General features: G+C 49.7%; 2 protein-coding genes and 1 long non-coding RNA gene across 3 annotated transcripts; 1 reads left to right on the top strand and 2 right to left on the bottom strand.

Moving 5' to 3' along the window:
- Positions 1-258: 258 nt before the first annotated feature.
- TXNDC17 (thioredoxin domain containing 17) lies at positions 259-3,091 on the bottom strand. Its single transcript, XM_082201616.1, has 4 exons — positions 2,881-3,091; positions 2,020-2,101; positions 1,106-1,181; positions 259-486 (listed from the first exon to the last, which is right to left on the bottom strand). The coding sequence occupies exons 1-4, from the start codon at positions 3,026-3,028 to the stop codon at positions 418-420; spliced, it is 375 nt and encodes a 124-aa protein (XP_082057742.1). The 5' UTR covers positions 3,029-3,091; the 3' UTR covers positions 259-417.
- Positions 3,092-3,321: 230 nt separating this feature from the next.
- On the top strand, positions 3,322-18,096 carry KIAA0753. Its single transcript, XM_082201397.1, has 17 exons — positions 3,322-3,375; positions 5,011-5,159; positions 5,455-6,034; positions 6,753-6,859; positions 7,058-7,120; positions 8,218-8,439; positions 9,370-9,544; positions 10,638-10,846; positions 11,056-11,228; positions 11,902-12,000; positions 12,275-12,362; positions 13,050-13,115; positions 13,583-13,705; positions 14,264-14,345; positions 15,111-15,231; positions 15,975-16,208; positions 17,072-18,096. Exons 2-17 carry the CDS (start codon positions 5,064-5,066, stop codon positions 17,187-17,189), a joined length of 2,556 nt encoding a protein of 851 aa, XP_082057523.1. The 5' UTR covers positions 3,322-3,375; positions 5,011-5,063; the 3' UTR covers positions 17,190-18,096.
- On the bottom strand, positions 6,135-8,198 carry LOC309520178. The gene is made up of 2 exons (XR_014214173.1): positions 7,989-8,198; positions 6,135-6,249 (listed from the first exon to the last, which is right to left on the bottom strand). It is a non-coding gene; the product is annotated as an uncharacterized lncRNA (long non-coding RNA).
- Positions 18,097-19,846: the final 1,750 nt, after the last annotated feature.

The raw sequence follows: 19,846 nt of genomic DNA, 5'->3' as shown, positions 1-19,846 counted from the left end.
CGCGTCCCTTTCAAAAACCACCTTTGTCTGAGACCTTTTGACTTAAATTTTTGTTTCCCACTTGAATTGAAAATTTTTGTTTCACTGTAGCTGCTGTCTCCATTTTTCCTAGCCTTACTTCTCCCCTGTTGTCTGACTTTGATTGTAAGATCCTTGAGGGCAGGGACCTGTCTTATTGTTTATAAAATCTCTGTGTACTTCACATTGTTAACACATCACATATCGACTTCAGTTTGATGATACACTATTATAGGATGGTACTCACTAAATCAAAGAAAAATTTATTTAACTTAATTGGCTTGAAGGCTGCAAACTTCATTTGTCTGTATTTTAAGACATGATTGGTCTCCTCTCAAGGAATTCTGGTCAGGTCCTCAGCTGGTAGCAGCAAACGCTTTTCATTAGAGCGGAAACAACTTAGTCTTCTGTGAACAGCATCCTCACGAGGTCTGGTTTAAAGCATTCCTGTTCCACCAACTTCTGAGGCTGAAACAAACATTGTACTGTAAATGGTTAAGAAAAGCTGCAAGAGATTAAAGTCCTCCTGTAAGTAAGTATCCCTTCCTGCTTTGGCACACTGCCAGGCTTTTGAATAAGCTACACAGCTTGAATTCCACACTGACTACAAGGTTGTTTTATATCTTTCTAAATGAGCAGCTTGGCACCTAAAGGGAAATGTTGTGAAACATTTAATCATTGGTTAACAAATGTGTAGCAGAGTCCAAAGCTAAGTCATGCAGGGATCTTATTTTCCAAGTCAGATTGGCTCCAGCTACAAGTGCTGAGAGGTAATTCAGCTGTTACAAGAGACTAACTTAATGGTCTGTACTCATGTTTACTTGGGAGTCAGTCTGAATCTGGTGCTCTGAACACAGTGCGTCTTTATACTGAGTACATAAACATGAGCTGAATATTTTTAAAAAACAAAAATGTGTGGATTTGTAGACATTTGCAGTTTTTCAGGAAGCATAACAGCACAGCTCTAAAGTGACAGTTTTAAGAAACAAGAAAAATTGTTTGCAATACTCGAAAAATCAGCACAGAGCCCTCAGACCATGTCAATGTGGATTCCAAGCCATCATTCATCACATTTGAAAATACTTACAGTCCCATATTTAAGTAGCGTAGGCACTCCAGTTAAGTGAAGATTCTTTCTGAATTCATTGTTGGGATCTTTCCAACTGTGGGGGGGGGGATAAAAATGGGTAATAGTTTTAAAAGGCATTAGGTTAAAAGGCATGAAGGTTTTGAGGGGGGGGGAATTTCATTAAGATTAATCTGTGAGGATTAATTATTTGTGACCTGGGAGGGGGGAGGAGTCTCATCTTAAAGGCTAAATGCCCTGAGAAAAGGAGAGGTGGCGCAGGGGATATTTCCAGACCCCAAACCTTATGGTTTGGCCAGACAGTCCAAGCGCCCCCTTCTGGCAAAGAGGGAGATTGGGCATTCTCAGTTGTAACCACCTCCTCATTAAATGCACTCCTCAATGAAAACCAGAATAAAATATTTTCAGTGCCAATCAGACTTCTTTCTCAGGCATTTGAAAGTTAATTTTTATCTGCTGTTTTGGAAGACATTTCTATCTGGTTGATTTTAATAGAGATCGTGTGCCTGTACCTTGATTATTGCTTCTTGGTGGCCAAATCAAATTCCTTATGTAATTTTTCATTTTGACTAGATTTATTGTGAGTCACCTTGATATTGTTTGGAGTATAATTATGACAGTGATCATAATAATTATACCATGTTAGAGAAAGACGCGACTTCCAAGCAAACCTGTACAAGCAAGGCTGCATTTGAACCAGGATAAATTAAGTGTCCATTCTGGTGTGAATAGGTGCAACATGGGAGGGGGCCAACATGGGTGTTTGTCTGTCCTGGTTTCTACAACAGCCATCCCTAAAAGCTGGCAGAGCTCACTTAAAGGGCCTTTGCATGAACAAAACCCAGCACTGGATTGGCTCCCTGCTCAAAATCCGTGCTCTGCATGCTCCCCAACTCGCTCCACGTTATACTTACTAAGCTCTTTCTCCTACTTGACAGTAAATGAACACTGATCCTTCTGGCAGGTGCTTGAGCTCTGCCCGCACAATGGGCTCCGCTGAAAGAAAGCAAAAGCAGCCTACTTACCAACCCATCTGATCACGCCGAACACTCCTAACACACCCTGAAACTACCAGCAACCCCCTCCTCTCCCTTGCATGGAGCCCAATTGGGGCTGGATCATTCCGGTTGGGTTCACAGCATGGGGGCTTTTTGGGTAGCCATAACACTTTAGAGTGCATTAATGTGCATCAAGGGTGTTATCTCAAGTCACTGCTTTACTGCAGTGGTTCCCAAACATTTTGGGGCCATTGCCCTCCTTGGTTCCATAAATTAATCACCAGAGCCCGCTACCCGAAACATTATTCAGAACATTGGTTGGCATGGCCCACGAAATAATCCAAAATGAGAAAAAAATGCACATTTGTTAAATATCCAGTTAAAACTAGTTGAATTAGTTCAGCAATACTGATGAACTTGATCCAGTGATACCAGCTTTTCAAAGCCTGATACCCATTTTCACCACCAGCGCCCCCTGCCTCATTGCTTCCCTAGGGAAAACCCACACCTCAGGTGGTGTAATTCTGCATGCAGCATGCAGTTTTAGACGGGGTTTTTTTTCCCCTAGCCAGGAAACAGTTTAGAAATAACTTTTACGTGAATAAATAAAACGAATCGGCACAACAGCCTAGCAAGGTCGGCCGGCGTTATTGCACCCATTTTACAGAATGGGGCGGAGGAGGAAGACTGAGGTGCAGAGAGGGAGGGGCAAGATTCGGAGCTGCGGATGCCCCTCCCTCATGCAAACATGTGCATATCAGGAGGAGGATGCCCCACCGGTGACGCAGTCCGGGCACCAGCTGGTGCCGCTCTTTGGGTCCTTCGTGCCGCTGAAGTAAGCGAAGATCTGCCGGTCGCGGCGCTCCTGGACTGCGGTCGAGAACTCCTCGTAGCCGCTCACCGCCACCTCTTCGTAGCCTTTCATGGCGGACCGACACGCGCGGCGTCAGGCAGGGAAAAGCAGACCCGGAAGGCGAAAGTAGGCCAGGAAGGCTCCGCCCACCGAGGGGCGCGGTCACGACGGCGGCCGCGCGGGGACATGCGAGCAGGTCCTTTCCCTTGCACTCCGGGATGTCTCTCGTCGGCCCCCATACTTCCCCAGCCGTTTCCCGGCGGCCTTCGCGGCGCGCGGTTCCCAGGGAAACCATGGAGAGAAGAGGGAAGCGGCGTCGGCCATAGCGCGGTTTCTCTTCGGCCGCCCGGCGGTCGCGGCATTACTGCAGGCCGGGCCCGACACCTCGCCACTCCACCCATTGGCCGCAGGGCTCCCTGGTACGTGCGAAGGAGGTCGGGGAGGGAGAGAGATAGACTGCCCCCGCGCATGGAGGCTTCCTCCGCCGGCCAGTTTGTGCTGTTTCGCCCCGTTGACCCAGTGGGGTGTGTTGCATCTGCTTGCGCTTTCCGTCTAGCACAAGGGTGACAGCGGCTGGGCCTCATGTCCTGCGCACCCGCCACCTCACCAGCTGTCCGTCGTCAAGAGACACAAAGAGTTTGGAGCGACCCTGTGGGTGGGTGGCCGGGCGGCGGCAGAGGGCCAGGCCTGGCCTCTTCCAGCTCCCCAGTTTCGTGGGACCTCGGAGGCTCTCGAGGGAAGCAGCCCATGTGCAGCCAGGAGTCCAGGTCAAGCAGGGAGCTCCCAGATCTACTACAACTACAAGAGGCTGTTTCTTTTTAGGGGGCAGGAGTCAACCCAAACACTCCTATGTAGTCCAACCAGCATGGGATACGGTAGGGGCCACTTTGCCTCCATACAGAGGAGCTGGCTGTCTTTGCCTTTATTTTGTAGCCTGCAGCTTCTGATAAGCTGGGGAGACAGGGAGACAGTGGCCAGGCTCTGCCTTCTGCCCAGGAAGGCCCAGAATAAAGTACTGGCTGTCTTCATGCCCCACACAGAGAGGAAGCAGCCTGTTGCTTGTGTCCATTTGAGCCCTCTGCCAGGCTCTGTGAGGTTGTGGGACATGGATACCAGCTTCTTCTTAAAGTAGCCCTTCCACAGATCTGGTAACTGAGCAGGCGCAAATGCCAGGGGGCAGGGCAGGAGGAGCTGCAGGCCACCTGTACCTTCTTTCTCATGGAGTTGTATAGAAGGAATCTTTATGGATGCCCCCTGCAATGTTGCTTTCTCTTCCTACTTCTCTTCTTCTTAATGACTATACAAAGTGCAGGAGGCAGCCTTCCTCTTCCATACCAGACCCTGGAGCCAAGGTAAGCAACAGGAGAGGTTGTGCCTTCATGCTTTCCTTGTTGCAGGCTTTTCCAGGGACCCCTAGTTGCTGTTTGGGCTCAGCTTGGTGATATCCAACCAGCCTCTTTGTGCTCTTCTCCTTTGTACCTGGTCAGCCCTTATTTCCATTTCTCCTTTGAGCGTTTTATGTGCCGAGGCAGCATTTTGGGAGAGTGGGTTGTGCATCTGGGCAGGCTAAGGAAATTTGTATCTTCCTTTGCCTGAAAGGTGAGCACTAAGAGAATAGTCTTGAGAAAAGTGAGCAAATGCTGGTGGCAGTTCTTCCCCCTCCATTTTCCTTTTTAAATTTAATTGAGTTAGGAAAATAAGTGCAGGCATAATAGAAAGAGAACTAAGAACCTAAATGATTTAAACCATAAAGTGTCACAGCCTGGGAGGACGAAAGTACAAAGAGGAAATAAAGTATAAACTTTTTGTAAATCTTTACTATTTGTATTCTCCACCTGTGAGTTCCATTATTATTGGGAATAAAGGTTATATTTAGTATTAAATGAGACAGTTGTATATGTTGATGGCACTGAGTAGTCATGTGCCTTAATATTTGTATAATAAAACCATGTCATATATAAAACAGATCATTTGATCTCCCCCCTTTAGATATTTTCAGTTTATGAGATATAATGCATGCTGGTGTCAGTTCTTACATTTTCATTTCCTCTCAGTATTTCAGCAGTACCCTCATAGATGACTAGAGAGCACTCCTCTGTCGGGTGTGATGGGGCCGAGGAAGCCAGCAGCGGTCGGCGTTCCTTCAGCATCTCACTTACAGCCAGACAAAAGTGATGGAAGAGCCCCTCAAAATACGATGCAGGTACTGGGCGATGCCTTTGCTTTGTGGTTCGGGTGCCAACCCTGATAGGTCTCTTTGGCCTAACTAGTTGGGCATGTTGCTTTTGTGATATGTTTATAAAACTTATACACCACTTGATTGTAAACAGCCTCAAAATAGTTTGCAACGAAGATAGAACACTAGAATTATCACAAAGAAAAATTAGCAACAAAAAGATATTCAAAAAGTTAAAAGAATGATATATTTTTAAAAAAGTGGGTGATGGGCCCAAAACTTTCCCCCCATGCTGACATTTGCTGTTTAATGTTTGGCACAGCTCCAGTTCAGTCGGGATGCACCTGCCCTGCCAGAGAACTTGGCTGTCCGCTACAGCAACCCTCGCCCAATCATCATAGAGAAGCTGGCGCAGCCAGAGGCTAGACGGGATCCGGGAGCTGGCGATGGGCTCAGCTCACAGGGCTCCATGGCATTTTCCATTGTCTCTGAAGAGAAGCTCAACTTAGCCGTGCAGCTGGCCAGGAGGGACATGAAGCGACGGCACCTGGAGGAGCAGGTGAGGCAGCACTTATCCAAGGGGGAGAAGGGCCCTCTAGCCACCTCTCTTCAGGGAAAGAAGTCTGGCAGTGTAGTCGCAAAGTCTCACTTGAATTTTGGACGTCAGCCGGGCTGCTGCCCCAAGGTGGAGACTACCAGCTCTGGAGCCAAGGTCTACCTCTACACACCCTCCCGGGTCAAGTCGGACTCTTCTCTCTCTGACTCGCCCCCCACCCGTGATCCGGGCCCCGGGCCTCCCCCAGCCTTCAAGAGGGAGGAAGACAGAAGCACCATGGAGGTCAGGCGGCTGCAGAAGGAGCTTCAGAACTACATCCAGAAGATTGACGAATTGGTGAGGAGAGGTGAGAGAACCTCATGGAGGAAAGGGCTCTCAACGCCTGCTAGCCATGATGACTGTGCTAAGCCTCCATGATTGGAGGCAGCAATGCTTTTGAATGAGAGGAGACCCTCCCCAGAGTTTGGAGGACATACCCTTTGGGCTCCAGGGAAGGTCTTCTCATGAGCTGAAGATGTAATGGTATGCTTCCCATTTATGTAGGGATTACGTTCTGGCTCCCTGCGCACAAAAGTCGCTTGTAGTGGTTAAAGTGTCAGACTGTGACCTGGGAAACCAGGGTACAAATCCCCCTATATGGCTTGGGCCAGTCAGTATCTCTCAGCCTAATCTGCCTTGCCAGGGTTGTTGTGAGGAGGAGAACCATGCACCATCAACTTAAGGTCATTGGAGGAAAAAGTGGCTTATAAATGTAAAAAATAAATAACAACATAATAACAAATTTGGAAAGCTCCTTTCACATTTCCTCCTGGGGAAAGCAGCTCAGAGTTGCTGCCTTGAGCTGAGTTTTAGCTTTTTGCCTTGGGCGAAGGGAAAGTGCCATTGGGACATTTTCTGGAAGTGGAGCTGTTTCCAGGCAGCCTTGTGTCCAACTGGGAGGGAGGTGTCTCTCATCACCCTTCCCTCTCGACTGGGGGTTTTATGCCAGCCTTTTCTGCTTTCTTCTCCAAAATACCACACCTGTTCCCCTCATTTGTGTTTGCTAAACATTTTTCGCCCCTCAGAGAGAAGTGAGGAAACTTTGGATCCCGATGAAGAGCGCCGTGTCCAGATCCGGAGGCAGGAGCAGGCTGTGCGCTCTGCCCGGATGCTGTATGTGCTCCAGCAACAGGTCAGAATGAGCCCCAGGGGACAGCATGCTGGTAGCTGTGGAGCTGGGTGGGGCGGCCTGGATTTCAGCTCTGCCTACCTTGGGCAGAAGCTTCTCTGGACGTCAGAACTTCTCACCTGCACCAGCAAACCAAGCACTTTGAATTCGAGTTTCCTCATGATTTATCTACCTAATTTGTTTGCAACGTTCTTGAAACAGGTAAAAGAAATAGAGGACGACCTGGAGAAGCTGAGCCCTCGTAAAATAAAGCACACAAAGAAGGTAAGAGATATAAATTGCCCTGGAGGGTCTGTGGGAAGATCAGTGATGCAGGCCAGGCTGGAGCCTCCTCGAAAGCGTTGTGGCAGATTTCTTCTGTAACCACCTCACTTTTAAAAGAATTTTATTATCAACAGAAAAGAGACAAAGAATAAAAATGATGTGCTTAATAGAAGAAAATCTATGATCCTATTCAGCTAGGGATAGACTTCCCCTCTGTTACTACCTTCTGTTTCTGGTGTTGCTGTGAAGCTCTTGCATTCTTGGCTTCTCTCGTTGACCAGAGTTTACAAAATTGGAAGGGACCCCAAGGGTCATCTATTCCAACTCTATTTTTTTTATAAGATATTTATTAAAATTTTCAAAGTATTACAAAGTAAGATTAAAAAAAATAATTAAAAAAAAACAAAATAAAAATGGTTAAAAACAACTCATTCTTTCCATTACTTATTTTTCATTAGCTTATTTCCCGGACCTCCTCACGCCTCCCTTTTTTGTATTCCAGTTCAGTTTGTTGGTTCAGCAAATCTTTACCCTCTTTATTTATCCTAATCATTAATCTTAAAATATTATAACGTTAAATTTTTGCCTATTAATAATCCATTTTTCATATTCCCTTATAGTATTACAGCTGAAAACCACTTAATTTCTATCCGACATCATTCTAACATTCATTAATTTTGCAATATCTCTGTAAATAGTCTTTAAATTTCTTCCAATCTTCTTCCACCGACTCTTTTCCCTGGTCTCGGATTCTGCCAGTCATTTCCGCATCTATTCCAACTCTATGCAGGATTCACAGCTAAAGAATCCCTGACAGATGGCTTCCTAATCTCTCTTTAAAAACCTTCAATTAATGAGAATTTACTACCTTCCAAGGGAGATCTTTCCACTGTCAAACAGCTCTTACTATCAGGAAGTTCTTCCTAATGTTTAGTTGGACTTTCCTTTCTTGTCATTCAAATGCTCCCCTCTGGAGCAGCAGAGAATAAGTCAACCTTTCCAGTTTTGGAGAAGAGCCCTGGCTCAGAGCAGCCCTCTCCTCATTGCTGCCCAGCTAACCTCAGTTCTTTCTCACCCTCCCTCCCTTTGTGATGCAGTCACGTGCCATGGCCAGGCTGGCAGCAGCCCACCGGGGAGCCGTCCGGGCCCTGCAGGTCTTTGCCTCCCGTTTTGCTGACCAGCCAGAGGAGCAGCCAGTCCCAGCCCACTGCAAAGAGCTGGGCCACCTCATCCGGCAGCTCTCCCTCTGCTCCGCCCGCCTCGAGACAGACTCCTCCTCCCTTCCCGACAGAGTCGTTGACCTCCTGCTGCAGATCGAGGTCAGGTGTCATTGCTCCTTTGGTTGGTGGGGGGTGTAGCATTTGCGGCTGAGGAGGGAGAGATGAGGAGCTCTGCCTCCCATGGGGAAATCCAGCCCCCCCCCCCCCACAAATGAGTCCGGGGCCAGTGGAAGGAGGGCATCACTTCATGGCCTCCAGGTTTGGGATACAAGGACAAAGCGGCCACCATACCTATTTTAACCTGCTCTTTTGTGGCTATGCAAAGAACTGAGATCACCTCCTGGCAGCCTGTTTTGAAGGGATGTTTGCTACAGCCTTTGTTTTTTAAACGGCTGTTGTAAAAATGTCATTTAACAACTAAGGACTGGGTGACCCTGCCCAGTAATTCAACTCCTCAGATGGGGCACTGCTGAGAGGTGCGTCACTTTGCATGCTCCAGAGTTGCACTTGGAATGGACTAGGAACTGGGCTTTTAGTGTTGTAGTCCCAGCTCTCTGAAATCGGTTACCAGCTGAAATTAGACAGAAGGGTTGCTGCTCAGTGGTAGAGCAGCTGTTTCGCCTGCAGAAGGTCCCAGGTTCAATCCCCAATGGCATCTCCAGGTGGGGCTCGGAGTGCATTTATCTCTGAAACCCTGGAGGGCGTTTGCTGCCAGTCAGTGTTGACAATACTGAGCTAGATGGGCCGTTGATCTGACTCCATGTAAGGCAGCTTCCTCCGTTCCTAGATGACTATCTGATATTTAGGCAGCTGTTGGAGACATTTTCATCAAGTGAATAACTTTCAAGGACTTAACTAAAGTTCTCTTAAGGCTGAATATCAGAGCAAGCTTGAGTGCAGGATTGCTTGGCAAGCCCTGTGGCTTGTTTAGGGGCTTTCTGTTTGGAGGCAGATCACGAGAGGGTGTGCCTGAGCTTTGCAGTGAGCCCATTTTGCATGTTTAATCTGAAGTGCAAATTGTCATGGCAGGATTTGGATTCTCTGCTGTCCAAGAAGGAGTCTCCCAAGAAAGGGGGGCCGAAAGGGAGTCTCTCTACGTCTCAAGCCGCCTCTGTGATGGACACGAACCGATGGCTGAAGAGAGAGAAGAAAGCTGCTGCCTTAGAGCCGAGAAAGCAGCCAGTGGCCAGGAGGCTCCTCCCTGGTGGGTCTTCTGGTTCTTGAGTCTGAAGAGGCTTGGTTGCTTTGTCTGTTTGCACATGTTTGAGCCGTGATTTCCCCTGCAGAGGCCTTGTTTTGCCCATCTGGACATTTCCCCCCATAATTATTGTGGGCAGAGGTGCAGTGAGGGATTCCCAAGCGAGCCCAACCTTGTGGTGTTGTGACTGATGGTTTGTGGACCGTGATCCAGCTGTGGTGTCTAGAAAGAGGAAGCTGACTGCAGAGGGAGGTTTGCAAAAAGAAATACATTTTTCTATGAAGAGAGCAGTGGTTTCCAAAGCTGACAGTAGCACCCCCTGGAGGTTGGGATTTCCTAGGAGGGCACTAAGTGGCAAGGCGGCAGCAGGGGGGTGCCGGAAGCGACAGTGACTACCAGACTTTGAAAAGCTGGTATAGAATCATAGAATCGTAGAGTTGGAAGGGATCCTGGGGGTCATCTAGTCCAACTGCCTGCTATGCAGGAATCTCAAGCATCCATGACAGATGGCCATCCAACCTCTGCTTAAAAGCCTCCCGTGAAGGAGAATCCAAGGGAGGCCATTCCACTGTTGAACAACTCCTACCGACAGAAGGTTATTCCTAATGTTGAGTTAGAATTGCCTTTCTTGCCATTTGAATGCCATCGGTTTGGGTCCTCCCCTCCGGAGCAGCAGAAAGCAAGCTTGCTCCATCTCCCACGTGGCAGCCCTTCAGATATGTGAAGATGGCTATCATATCATTTCTCAGTCTCCTCACTGGATCAAGTTCAGCAATCTTGCTGCATTTAAAATGATTTTGTTTAATTATTTCATTTTGAAAACATGTGCAATTAATTGTTATTGTTTTGAATTTTAATGTGTTATTACCGTTCTTAGTGAGTCATGCAGATCATTAATCTGAATCATGCTTTTTATAGGTTAGGGTGCGCTGGGGATGAATTTAAGGAACTAAGAGGAGGTGGGGTGGCTCAGGAGAGAGAAACCAGCAAAATGTGCCCCAGAGATTTGGCTGCTTGTCCATGGCATTCAGCCTTTGGGGGCTGTCCCTGAGAGCTTCCAGTTCCTGTGCTCAAGCAGCCTTGTCATCCTTACCTTTAGATGAACATGAAGGACCTGATGGGCTCCTGGTGCCTCACAATCGAAGCAGTCCCTGCGACATGGCAGCCCTGGAGGGCCTGCCCCCTCCGGAGCGAGAGGTGTTGGGGCAAGCCAAGTGGGAGGCACTGGGGCATGTGAAGACCAGGCCTGGCCCTGAGGTGGGGAGGCCCCCCCGGAAGAGAGGCGTGCTGCTCCCCACCAGACCGCAGGTAGGCAGACGTATAATCATCCGCCCTGTCTTTTGGCTTAATGTTGGCAGCTGCCAGACACTACCTCTGCCATGCTGTCACGTCTTGGCCTTCACTTCTCCAGAATTACAGTGGTTGAGGTGAAAGGCGTGTCATGTTTTGAAGAAGAGCTGCTTGAGCTGTCTGGAAATACATGGTTTTTTTTCTTACTGTTATTTATTTCTCCCAAGGGAAACAGACCCCCTACCAGGGCAAAAAGCATGCAGCTTCATCAGGCCAAGCAGGCCCGCTTCCAGGAGCCCACCATCGCCTTCCGGCTCAAGGAGACAAAGCCGCCCACCCGTGATAGCCGGGTCCCCTGGGTGCCTCCCAGCCTCTCCTCCCCCCTGGCCTCACCTCAGAGGTAGGTTAGCATCTCTGCTGAGGCAGCGGTGTGGGATGGAGTCGGCCAGGTTACCTGAGCAGGGAGCAGCACACAGCAGCCCCTTCTGTACCTGCTGGAATGTGTGAAGAGACCTTGCTCCACATCCAGGCCATATGGCTCCATCTAGCTCAGCCTCATCGGCATTACCTGGCAGCAGGGGCCGTCCACGGTTCCTGGCAGGGGTCTTTCTCCAAAAGTCATACCTTGGAGATGCTGGTGGGGATTGAACTTGATACCGTCTGCATACAATGTGTAGGCTTTGCTAGGGAGCGACAGTGGCCCTTCCCTAGGAAGATACTTAGTCAGGCCCTTGGTCCCTCCAGCTTGGTGTTATGTAAACAGCTGGTAGAAGCTCTCCAGGGTTTCAGGACCTTTCTCAATCCTACCTGGAGATGCTTCTGGGGATTGAACCTGGCACCTTCGATTGCACTATCCAGGATTGGTGGGAGTTGTAGTTCAGAACATCAGGAAGGCACCAGGTTTGGGGAAGGTAGCACTTTTGGACTGCACACATTGTCCAGTGTGCGATGCAAAACTTTAGCTACAGCCAATGCCCAACTTTTCAAGGTTGGAACCACGACTCCAGTAATAGCAATTGCTTCTCTCACTTTTTTTTCTCCCTTCTCTTGCCCAAACCCAAAATTCCTTGCAGGCACTCAGAGAAAAGTCCCAGAGGCAGAGAGCCAAGGCCAGGGAGAGCGGCAGAGGTGGAAGAAAAGAGTCGAGCAGCCCCAGAAAAGGAAATGCCCAGGTTGACCTGGAATCTTGTTTCACTTGGGGCTCCTCTGGTGGATTTCCCTTTCTCTAAACTTCTCATGCTAAATTTGCAGTTACCTGGGAGGGAAGCACTCTTGGGAATATTCTTGCTTCGGGTTTTGAAGGCTCCCCTCAGTGAGAGAACAGTAGGGAGGTGGAGAAATAGACCCCACCCTTGGTCAAAAACCCCAAGTGGGAGTGAAGTGGTAAACATGAAATGCCAAATTCTTATAGAATTCTCTTGTTTGGACTCCTCGCAATGCTACCAGGGATGATGGTGCCTCTGCAGCCCAGATAGCGGAGACGGTGGAGCGAGCTGTCCGGGAGCGGCTGGAGCCCCTCTTGGCAAACGCGCAGGTAAGGCAGCAGCCAGGAACCTTCACCCCCATCCCCACTCCACAGTTTTTGACATCACTTCCTGTTGAGGACCTCCACCGCATCTTCTCATTTAACAGATGCCCAGCCCAACTTCTGGGGTCTGTCTCCTCCCAAGGCAAATTACAGCAAGCCAAGCCAATGCAGCATTATTAAGATTCCGAGTGTTGAAATAAAAGTAAAAATTACAAAGGATGCTACAATATTTGGCATGGTTTTCAAAAACAAAAAACCCCAAAATCACCTGAGTGCAGCCTGGAAAAATACTTGCTTTTGGATTTTCATAAAGGATGGCGGGGGCACAGATTTCCTGAGGGGGTCCCCACCACAGAGATGGACTTTTCCCTGGCTCCCAAGAGACTCTTTCAATGGCGGGCCAGAGCCCTAGGCCTCAGGGGCTGCTCTTCAAGTTCAGGCAGGGCTTGGTGGGTGTTGGGTGGCCCTTCAGGGAGCCTCAAATTATTTAGGGGTTTGAAGGCCTGGATAATTGCCTTGAATAGGCAGCCTGGCTCTGGAATAGGTGTCATGCCTGACTCTTATAAGGGGCTAGGGGGATTGGCCAAATCACTTGTTTGCCCGCTCAGAGGAGCATTTTAGCCTCACAACACATCTGCCAGGAAGGGTCTGGGACTGTGCAGGAAGTCCTGTGGTGTCCTCTTGTTTCCTTAGAAGGTGAATCGCTCCTTGGAAAGGAACATCTGCCAGAAGGAGCTGCCCTGCCAGGATATTGGGAAGGTAGGACAAGAGCCAGGAAATGGAGGGATCTCTCTTGCCTGGCTGATGTGGCATGGCAGAGAAAGTTTTGCTACTTGGCCCACTTTTGGTGGAATCATGGATGTGCAACATTGGAAGGGACCCCAAGGGTCATCTAGTTCAACCTCCTGCAGTGCAGGGATCCCTGACAGTGAGAGCTCCTTGTGTCCTCCTTCATTGTCAAGGCCCGGGTGCAACCTGGGCGAAAGAGACCCCTTTTGCTGCCTGTCCACAGTGGCTTTGAGCCCCATATCCCTGCTCCTCTGAGCCTCTTCTTGACATCTATGGAGGCAGAAGAGAGATGAGAGAGTCTAGCTGGCCTGACAGTCAGGTGCCTGCGCATGAAAGGGCCTTGCCTCAGGTGGGGCAGGATGGGGGCTGATCTGGGCCTCCCTTTAAACCGGGGCAGGGAGAATTCTGCTCCAAACGCCTGCTTTGTGTGTTGCCAGGCTCCTGTTGGTCTCCCGCGTCCAGGTCTGGAGGACTTTGCCGAGCTGCAGCGTGAGGAGATTGAGACCCTCTCCAGCCCCTCTGACCTGGAGGCAATGCTGCAAAGGATGGAGGAGATTGAGGTATGTTGGAGCACGAGCTTTTTCCTTTGAGAAGGAAGAGGCTATGGGGTGGGGAGCTTCCCATGGCTTTTCTTGAATAAAAGCCCTTGAGAACTGGCTGGCATGGAAGGCAGCAGCATCCTGGAGTGGGGCAGCCTTGCTCTTGTGTGTGCCGGGGTTTGGGGGAGGGAGGTGATGGCTGGGGCCATGCTTGATGTCTTAACACCAAGGCCCCTGTCCCATAGCAGACAATCCCTTCCCTGTTTTTGGTTAAATATATTTTATTAATTTTCATGGAAAGGTTCTACAAAACTCTGCAAAACACAGTCTTATCAAACAGGATCTGATGGTATGCATAGTCTCCACATACAATGATAGATCACCATCGAACAAAAGCAGTGAGGCAGTGTGTTTTCAAACACCCTACCTCTTGACACCAGGGCCCAGCCTAAGATACCTCACAGGGTTGTTGTGGGGATTAAATGAGGAGGAGAGCCATGAACACCACCTTGGGCTCCTTGGAAAGTAAGATGAGTTATAAATGAAGTGAATTAATGAATCAACTTTTCTGTCCTGCAGCGCTCCCAAGAGGCCGTCCGCAGGCGGTACCACCAGATTGTTTACTCTGATGCTGAGTTCTGGGGTCGGCAAGAGAGATGGGGTGAGTGCCAGGCTTTGTGTTTTGGGGTTTGTAGGAAATAAAGGAGCAGAGGGTGACTGAAGACCCCCCCCCAAAAAAAAAATGCAGGCAAGGGGATGCCAAGAGATCAAGGAACGACCCTGCCTTCTGTATGTGCTTCTCAATTTCCTTCCACATGTATTGGAGGTTGTGTTGCTGCTGTTGTGCCACCTCTGACTTGCAAGAGGAAAACTGGCTTCTTGGGGTGGTTCTTGGGTTGGAGCAGGTGGCCCATGAGGTGATGATTCCTGGAAAGAACATAAGATAAGCCTGCTGGATCAGGCCAATGACCCATCTGGTCCAGTATCCTGTTCTCACAGTGGCCAACCAGATACCCATTATGGGAAACCCTCAATCAGGATTTGAGCACAAGAGCAATTTCCCCTTTGTGCAATTTCCAGCAACTGCTTTTCAGGAGCATTACTGCCATCAGTAGCCTTATCCTCCATGAATTTGTCTTGATCTTCTTTCAAAGCCATCCAAGTTGGAAGCCATCACTGCCTCCTGTGGGAAGGAATTTGACAGTAACTGTGCTGCATGAATAAGTCCTTCTTTTTCTCTTTCCTGAATCTTCAAATGTTCATCTTCATTGGATGTCCAGGAGTTCTAGTGTTATGAGAGAGGAAGAAAAACTTGCCTCTCTAGGAACGTGGGAACAGGAAAGGCAGATGAGGAAAGGTGTGCAAAGCTCCCCAGGTTGTAGCAGACGGTTTCTCATCTTTCTGAATTTTTTTCTCCACTGCCCAGAGAGAGAAAATGCAGAGGCAGCCCAAGAGCCTGGGACTCCCCATCCCATCCAGATCACGAGGCGGGAGAGTCACCCAGACCCCCAAGTGGACATTGTGCTGGAAAGACCCCTGGACACCAAGTGAGTAGAGGATCCAGGAAATGCATCAGTGCTGCTGGTTGGGCTGAAAACCACCTGGTTGGGTGGGTTGCCGTGGAGTCACGGAATGTTTATGAATATTCTAATAGCCTAGAGGTCATGTGATAGCTGGAAAGGAAGATCGGAAGGCAGCTCAAGGTACCCCTCTGCTGCTGGGTTCTGGGGCAGAAGGAGGGGCAGAAAGGGGGTCACTAGGGAAGGCACCTGCCAGAGCAAGACCATGCTGGCGTTCCTGGTTTCCACAGCAGCCGCTAATGACACTCACAAGAGGAAGATGAGCTTTTCCATGGTGTGGGAAGGGATGGCAGCGGGAGAAGCCCTCCTTCCGTAGATTCTTCTGCCTTCTCTCCCCTGGAGGGTCCAGGAGGTAGGGGAGATGAGGGTCCTGGATGCAGCAATGTTGAAGGGACCACAGGCAGGCTGGGGCACCTAAGGGGCTAAGACACGATTGGTGTCAGGAGGGGCTGCTGCTGTTGGCCCAAAGTGGAGGCTGGCCAGAGAGGCAAAGGAAAGAACCACATGGGAGGAGTCTGATGCTTCCACATAAGAGCCTGGCTGCTGGATCAGGCCAACGACCCATCTAGTAGTCCAGCATCCTGTTCTCACAATGGCCAACTACCACACTTCTCCATTTAGGTCTTTGGCTCTTGACCTTTCTGGGTCTGGTTTTGGGGCTCCTGCCGTGCCCAGGAATGGCCACTCACTTTGTGTGGTTGTGCTTCCAGTGCTGCGGAGGAGGAGGAGGAGAGCGCTGGGATGGAGGAGCTCCTGGAGCCCAGGAATGGGACTCTGCCGCCTTCGTCATCACATCCCCGCCGGAAGGAGGCTGGCGTCTTCCTCTCTGTCCCTAAGAACATGCTGCAGAGCATTCACGATTACAGTGCGCGATACAACCAGCACCTGAGGTGCATCTCCCATGAGGCGGTGGGCAGCTTCAACCCCTGGCGAATCGCAGAGAGGTACTGGAGGAGGAGTTGAGTCTGCTTGGCAAGGCTTCTTTTCACTTGTGTTGCATCCATTGGGATTCCTCATGACGACACCAGGGGGCGCACCATGCACTGCCAAAGGAGGATCCTGTATCTGTATCACAGCAATGCCTTTATTAAGCCTTTATTAGGTCACAAAATAGCAGGGATGCTTTCTAGTTTTCCAGAAGCTCTATATCAGGGCAGGTGGCAAAAGAGAAAGCAAAGAATTCTAGGAGGGAACCTTCCCTACAGCCACTACTCAATAGAATTAGAATTGAGAAGTGGGAAGGGACACCAGGGGTCATCTAGCCTAACCCCCTTTGTTTTTACATCTGCGTATGAATCTGTCCCTTTGTGATGATAAATGGGGCTTCTGCTTCTCAGTTGGAGGGGGGTTGAAATGAAAAATGGGGTTTGGGGTGGCCATTCTTGTGATGCCCTCTTTAGGCGAGGGCCCGTGTGGAATAGTGTTTAGCATGCTGCACTGGGACCTGGGAGATACCAGAGTTCAAATCGTCATTCTGCCATGAAGCTCACTAGGTGTGACATTAGGGATCAGTCCCTGCCTTTCAGCCTAACCAATCTTGCAGGATTGTTGTGGGGATTAAATGGAGAGAGGGAGAACAATACCACATTGGGTGTGACAGGCTACTCCCTGCTCTTGTGTCACATGCTGGTGGGATCCCTTCCAAGAGACGTCTAGTGGGAATCTCCTTCCTTGGCATTTGAGGAGGAGACCCTTGCAGGCTCTGGCATCCCTCCCCAGCAAGCAGATCGTGGCTGAGTCACAGCAGTCCTCTGTGCCTGTAGTCCTGCCTGTTGACTGTTTCTCCCTCCTGCTTCTCCCCCTGCAGCCTGGCCGAGGAGCTGACGGAAGAAGCCTTGGCGGACGTAGCCACGGAGCTGCAGGGCCTGTGTGAGGATTATGCAGAAGCTGTCTTCACCTCGGAGTTCCTGGAGGCAGCTGAGTAGGCAGCACTCGCCTCCTGCTCCTTCTCCTGGTCCAGCAGAGCTGGGCTGGGTGGCCCCCTCCTTGCAGCAGTGGTCGTGGACTTGTCAGGAAGGGCTCTCTCTTTGTGTGGAGTGGGAGCTTAACATGGGCAACATCCCAGGGGTGGTGTCTTGTCAATTCCAGCTGTGTTCGCCTTGTTCAGGAAGGGTGTCTGGGCATGGGAGCAGGGAGTATAATGATGGCTAAGCAAAGTGAATGATGTCTGGCACCTTCTGCTTAGCTGAGGCGCCAGTCAAATGTCAGCTGTTCCAGGAAGAGTTTCCACCCAGCCAGGCTTTGTGAACAAATCGCTCTCTTTTTGCCCACTGTCACACTTGGGTCCTTCTGAGATGTTCCATCAGAAGAGTGGGCATCTAGGGGGTGCAGAAGCTGATCCACTGGGATCCCATTGGCGGGGGGGGGAGGGGGGAGGTTGCACAGGCTCTGCTTCTATGGCCTTTCTGCCCCCACACCTGGTGTCATGGACTCAAGTCTTGAGGCAACCTGTGTGCTCTGGTTGCGAAATGCATGTTGTGTCCTGTGAGATCTTGGGACCCTTCCTTCCTTCAGGGTTGGTACCTTCTCCACCTCTGTGGGAGCAGGCTTGCCTCTCTGACCTCTCCCCGCCTCTGGGAGTGCCAGGCTCCCTTCCCCAGGCACTGGGACTCTTCAAGGTTTACTTTAAGAACTTATTCAAGATGAAATAAAATAAATCAGATATTTAGTACGCTGTTGCAGGAGTTTGTCAAGCTACCAAACATCACCTCTTTGTATGAAGGTCATATTTATGAAAGGTTTTGTACATTCCACTGGTAAATTTTCATACTCTGCTTTTTTCTGAATGTGGGGAGGAACTCACCAAATTTATTAAATAAGCTTCTTACAATACTCACATGTCTGTATTTTTGTGCAATGATGTTTCTGTATTATTGCTTTGGGAACCAGGGTCAACCCTGAGGGTGCTGTGAAAAAGTTCAAAGTGATTGCATTTTTGGATCAAGAGGAGGAGGAAGAGTCCCTCTCTCCTCGCAGAGGGTGGCCTCCTAGGTCATGCAGAGGTCCTGTTGAGAAAGAGTTCTGTCCTTTTTTCCTATTTGAAATAGTTGGGACCCTAATTCATAAGCAATACAAAAGGCCTTATCTATGTTCATTGGTTCCTTCTCACTGCAATGATTTCACAGTGAGTCTTCTTGTGAGGTCTGCTCCTGCTGTCCTTTCAGAAAGCACAAGGCCTGCCTGAAGATTCTTAGCTCAAGGAAGTCAAATTCTTGAGCATCTGAGAGGTAAAGACGGTGACTTTGGCCATGACCCATTGGGACATTTCCCTGTTGAACTGAGCAGGTCTGGCAGGAATGCTGATTGACTCCTGCATGTGGATTCTGTGTCCATTTTACTTCCCCACCTAAGGCATGGCTTGATTCTGCTGCTATCTGAGCCAAGGGAGAGAACCAGGCTCTGCCTCTTTGGGTCACCGTCCCAGCTGTTTTATTGCCAGATTGCTTTGGGTCGAGTCCTGAAGCCAACTAACTAACTTGGTCAAAAAAGCTGTTGTGGGCTTCTTTTCTTAAGTCCACCCCGCTTACTCTGGGTCCCCTTGAAGAAAGGGGCTTGTCTGCAGTTTCATGCTGAGCATCTCCCATAAGGTTCTGGTCTTTCATGTTCAAAAGCAACCTCCATCTTCTCAGCATATGTTTTCTTCTAAAGGGGTCTGCCAAGCACCCAGTGTGTAGAAGCATTGCTGCCTCTGACCATGGAGGCAGAGCATACAGGTCATTGTGGCTAGTAGCTGTAGCCTTCTAGCCCAATCCTCTTTAAAAGTCATCTAGGCTAGTTAGCTAAATGGAGCCGCCAGCTTTAGAGACAGTCTACCTTTGCATGCCGGTTATTGTAGGGAGCAGTGGCTAAGGAAGACTGCCTTGCTAACACCCTGCTTGGAGGCCTTCCTAGAAGCAGCTCTTTGGCATTGTGAACTAGGCAGACCCTCTCTCTGATGCAGGAGGCCTATTCTTCCTTTGGCGCATCTATGCCCCATTGCGACAGTCTGCCCTGTGACTGGGGAGTTTATATTCTATGTCATAATCTGAGCAGTTAGAAGTGAGGCAAGCCCCTTTGAGGCAGTGGCTGGCTGGTTGGTGGCAGAGTGCTTGGAACGGAGGGCGGACCCCCCCCCCCAAGGATGGAGGGGGATCTGCCTATCTTCACCTAATCCCGGCCACCCTTAATGAAGTGGGGAGTCTATTGACTTCCACCTCTATCCACCAGAGGAGTTGGCTGTGAGTCATCTGCTTGGGCAGCTTCCAGGCATTAAAAACAAACACTTGAGCTGCAGTGCGCATCACAGTGGGCTCTGAAGAGAAAAGGAGAGGTTAGCCCAGCATCCGGAGGAGACAAACCAAGGAGGGCTACGGAGGAGGAGAGGGAGGGCCAGGAAGTGGTGGGGTGGTGGGACCCCCAGCCACCTTCTAATGACAACCTGGCCTTCAGCAGAGGGAGTTTGCAAAGGATGACCCACATGGAGCTACCCTCTTGCAGGTGCCATGGGTATGGTGGCATGCTATGCAATGGGAAGCGTGGGACATCTCTTCTGCTTTGTCATGCCACCTGGCTGGGCTGATGCTGTGCCCCAGGATCACCCCAG

Source organism: Podarcis vaucheri, assembly GCF_965113315.1.
Source record: "Podarcis vaucheri genome assembly, chromosome: 15".
Taxonomy (NCBI): Eukaryota; Metazoa; Chordata; class Lepidosauria; order Squamata; family Lacertidae; genus Podarcis; species Podarcis vaucheri.
Note: the sequence above shows the minus strand (reverse complement) of the source record. Positions and strands in the feature narration are given on the sequence as shown.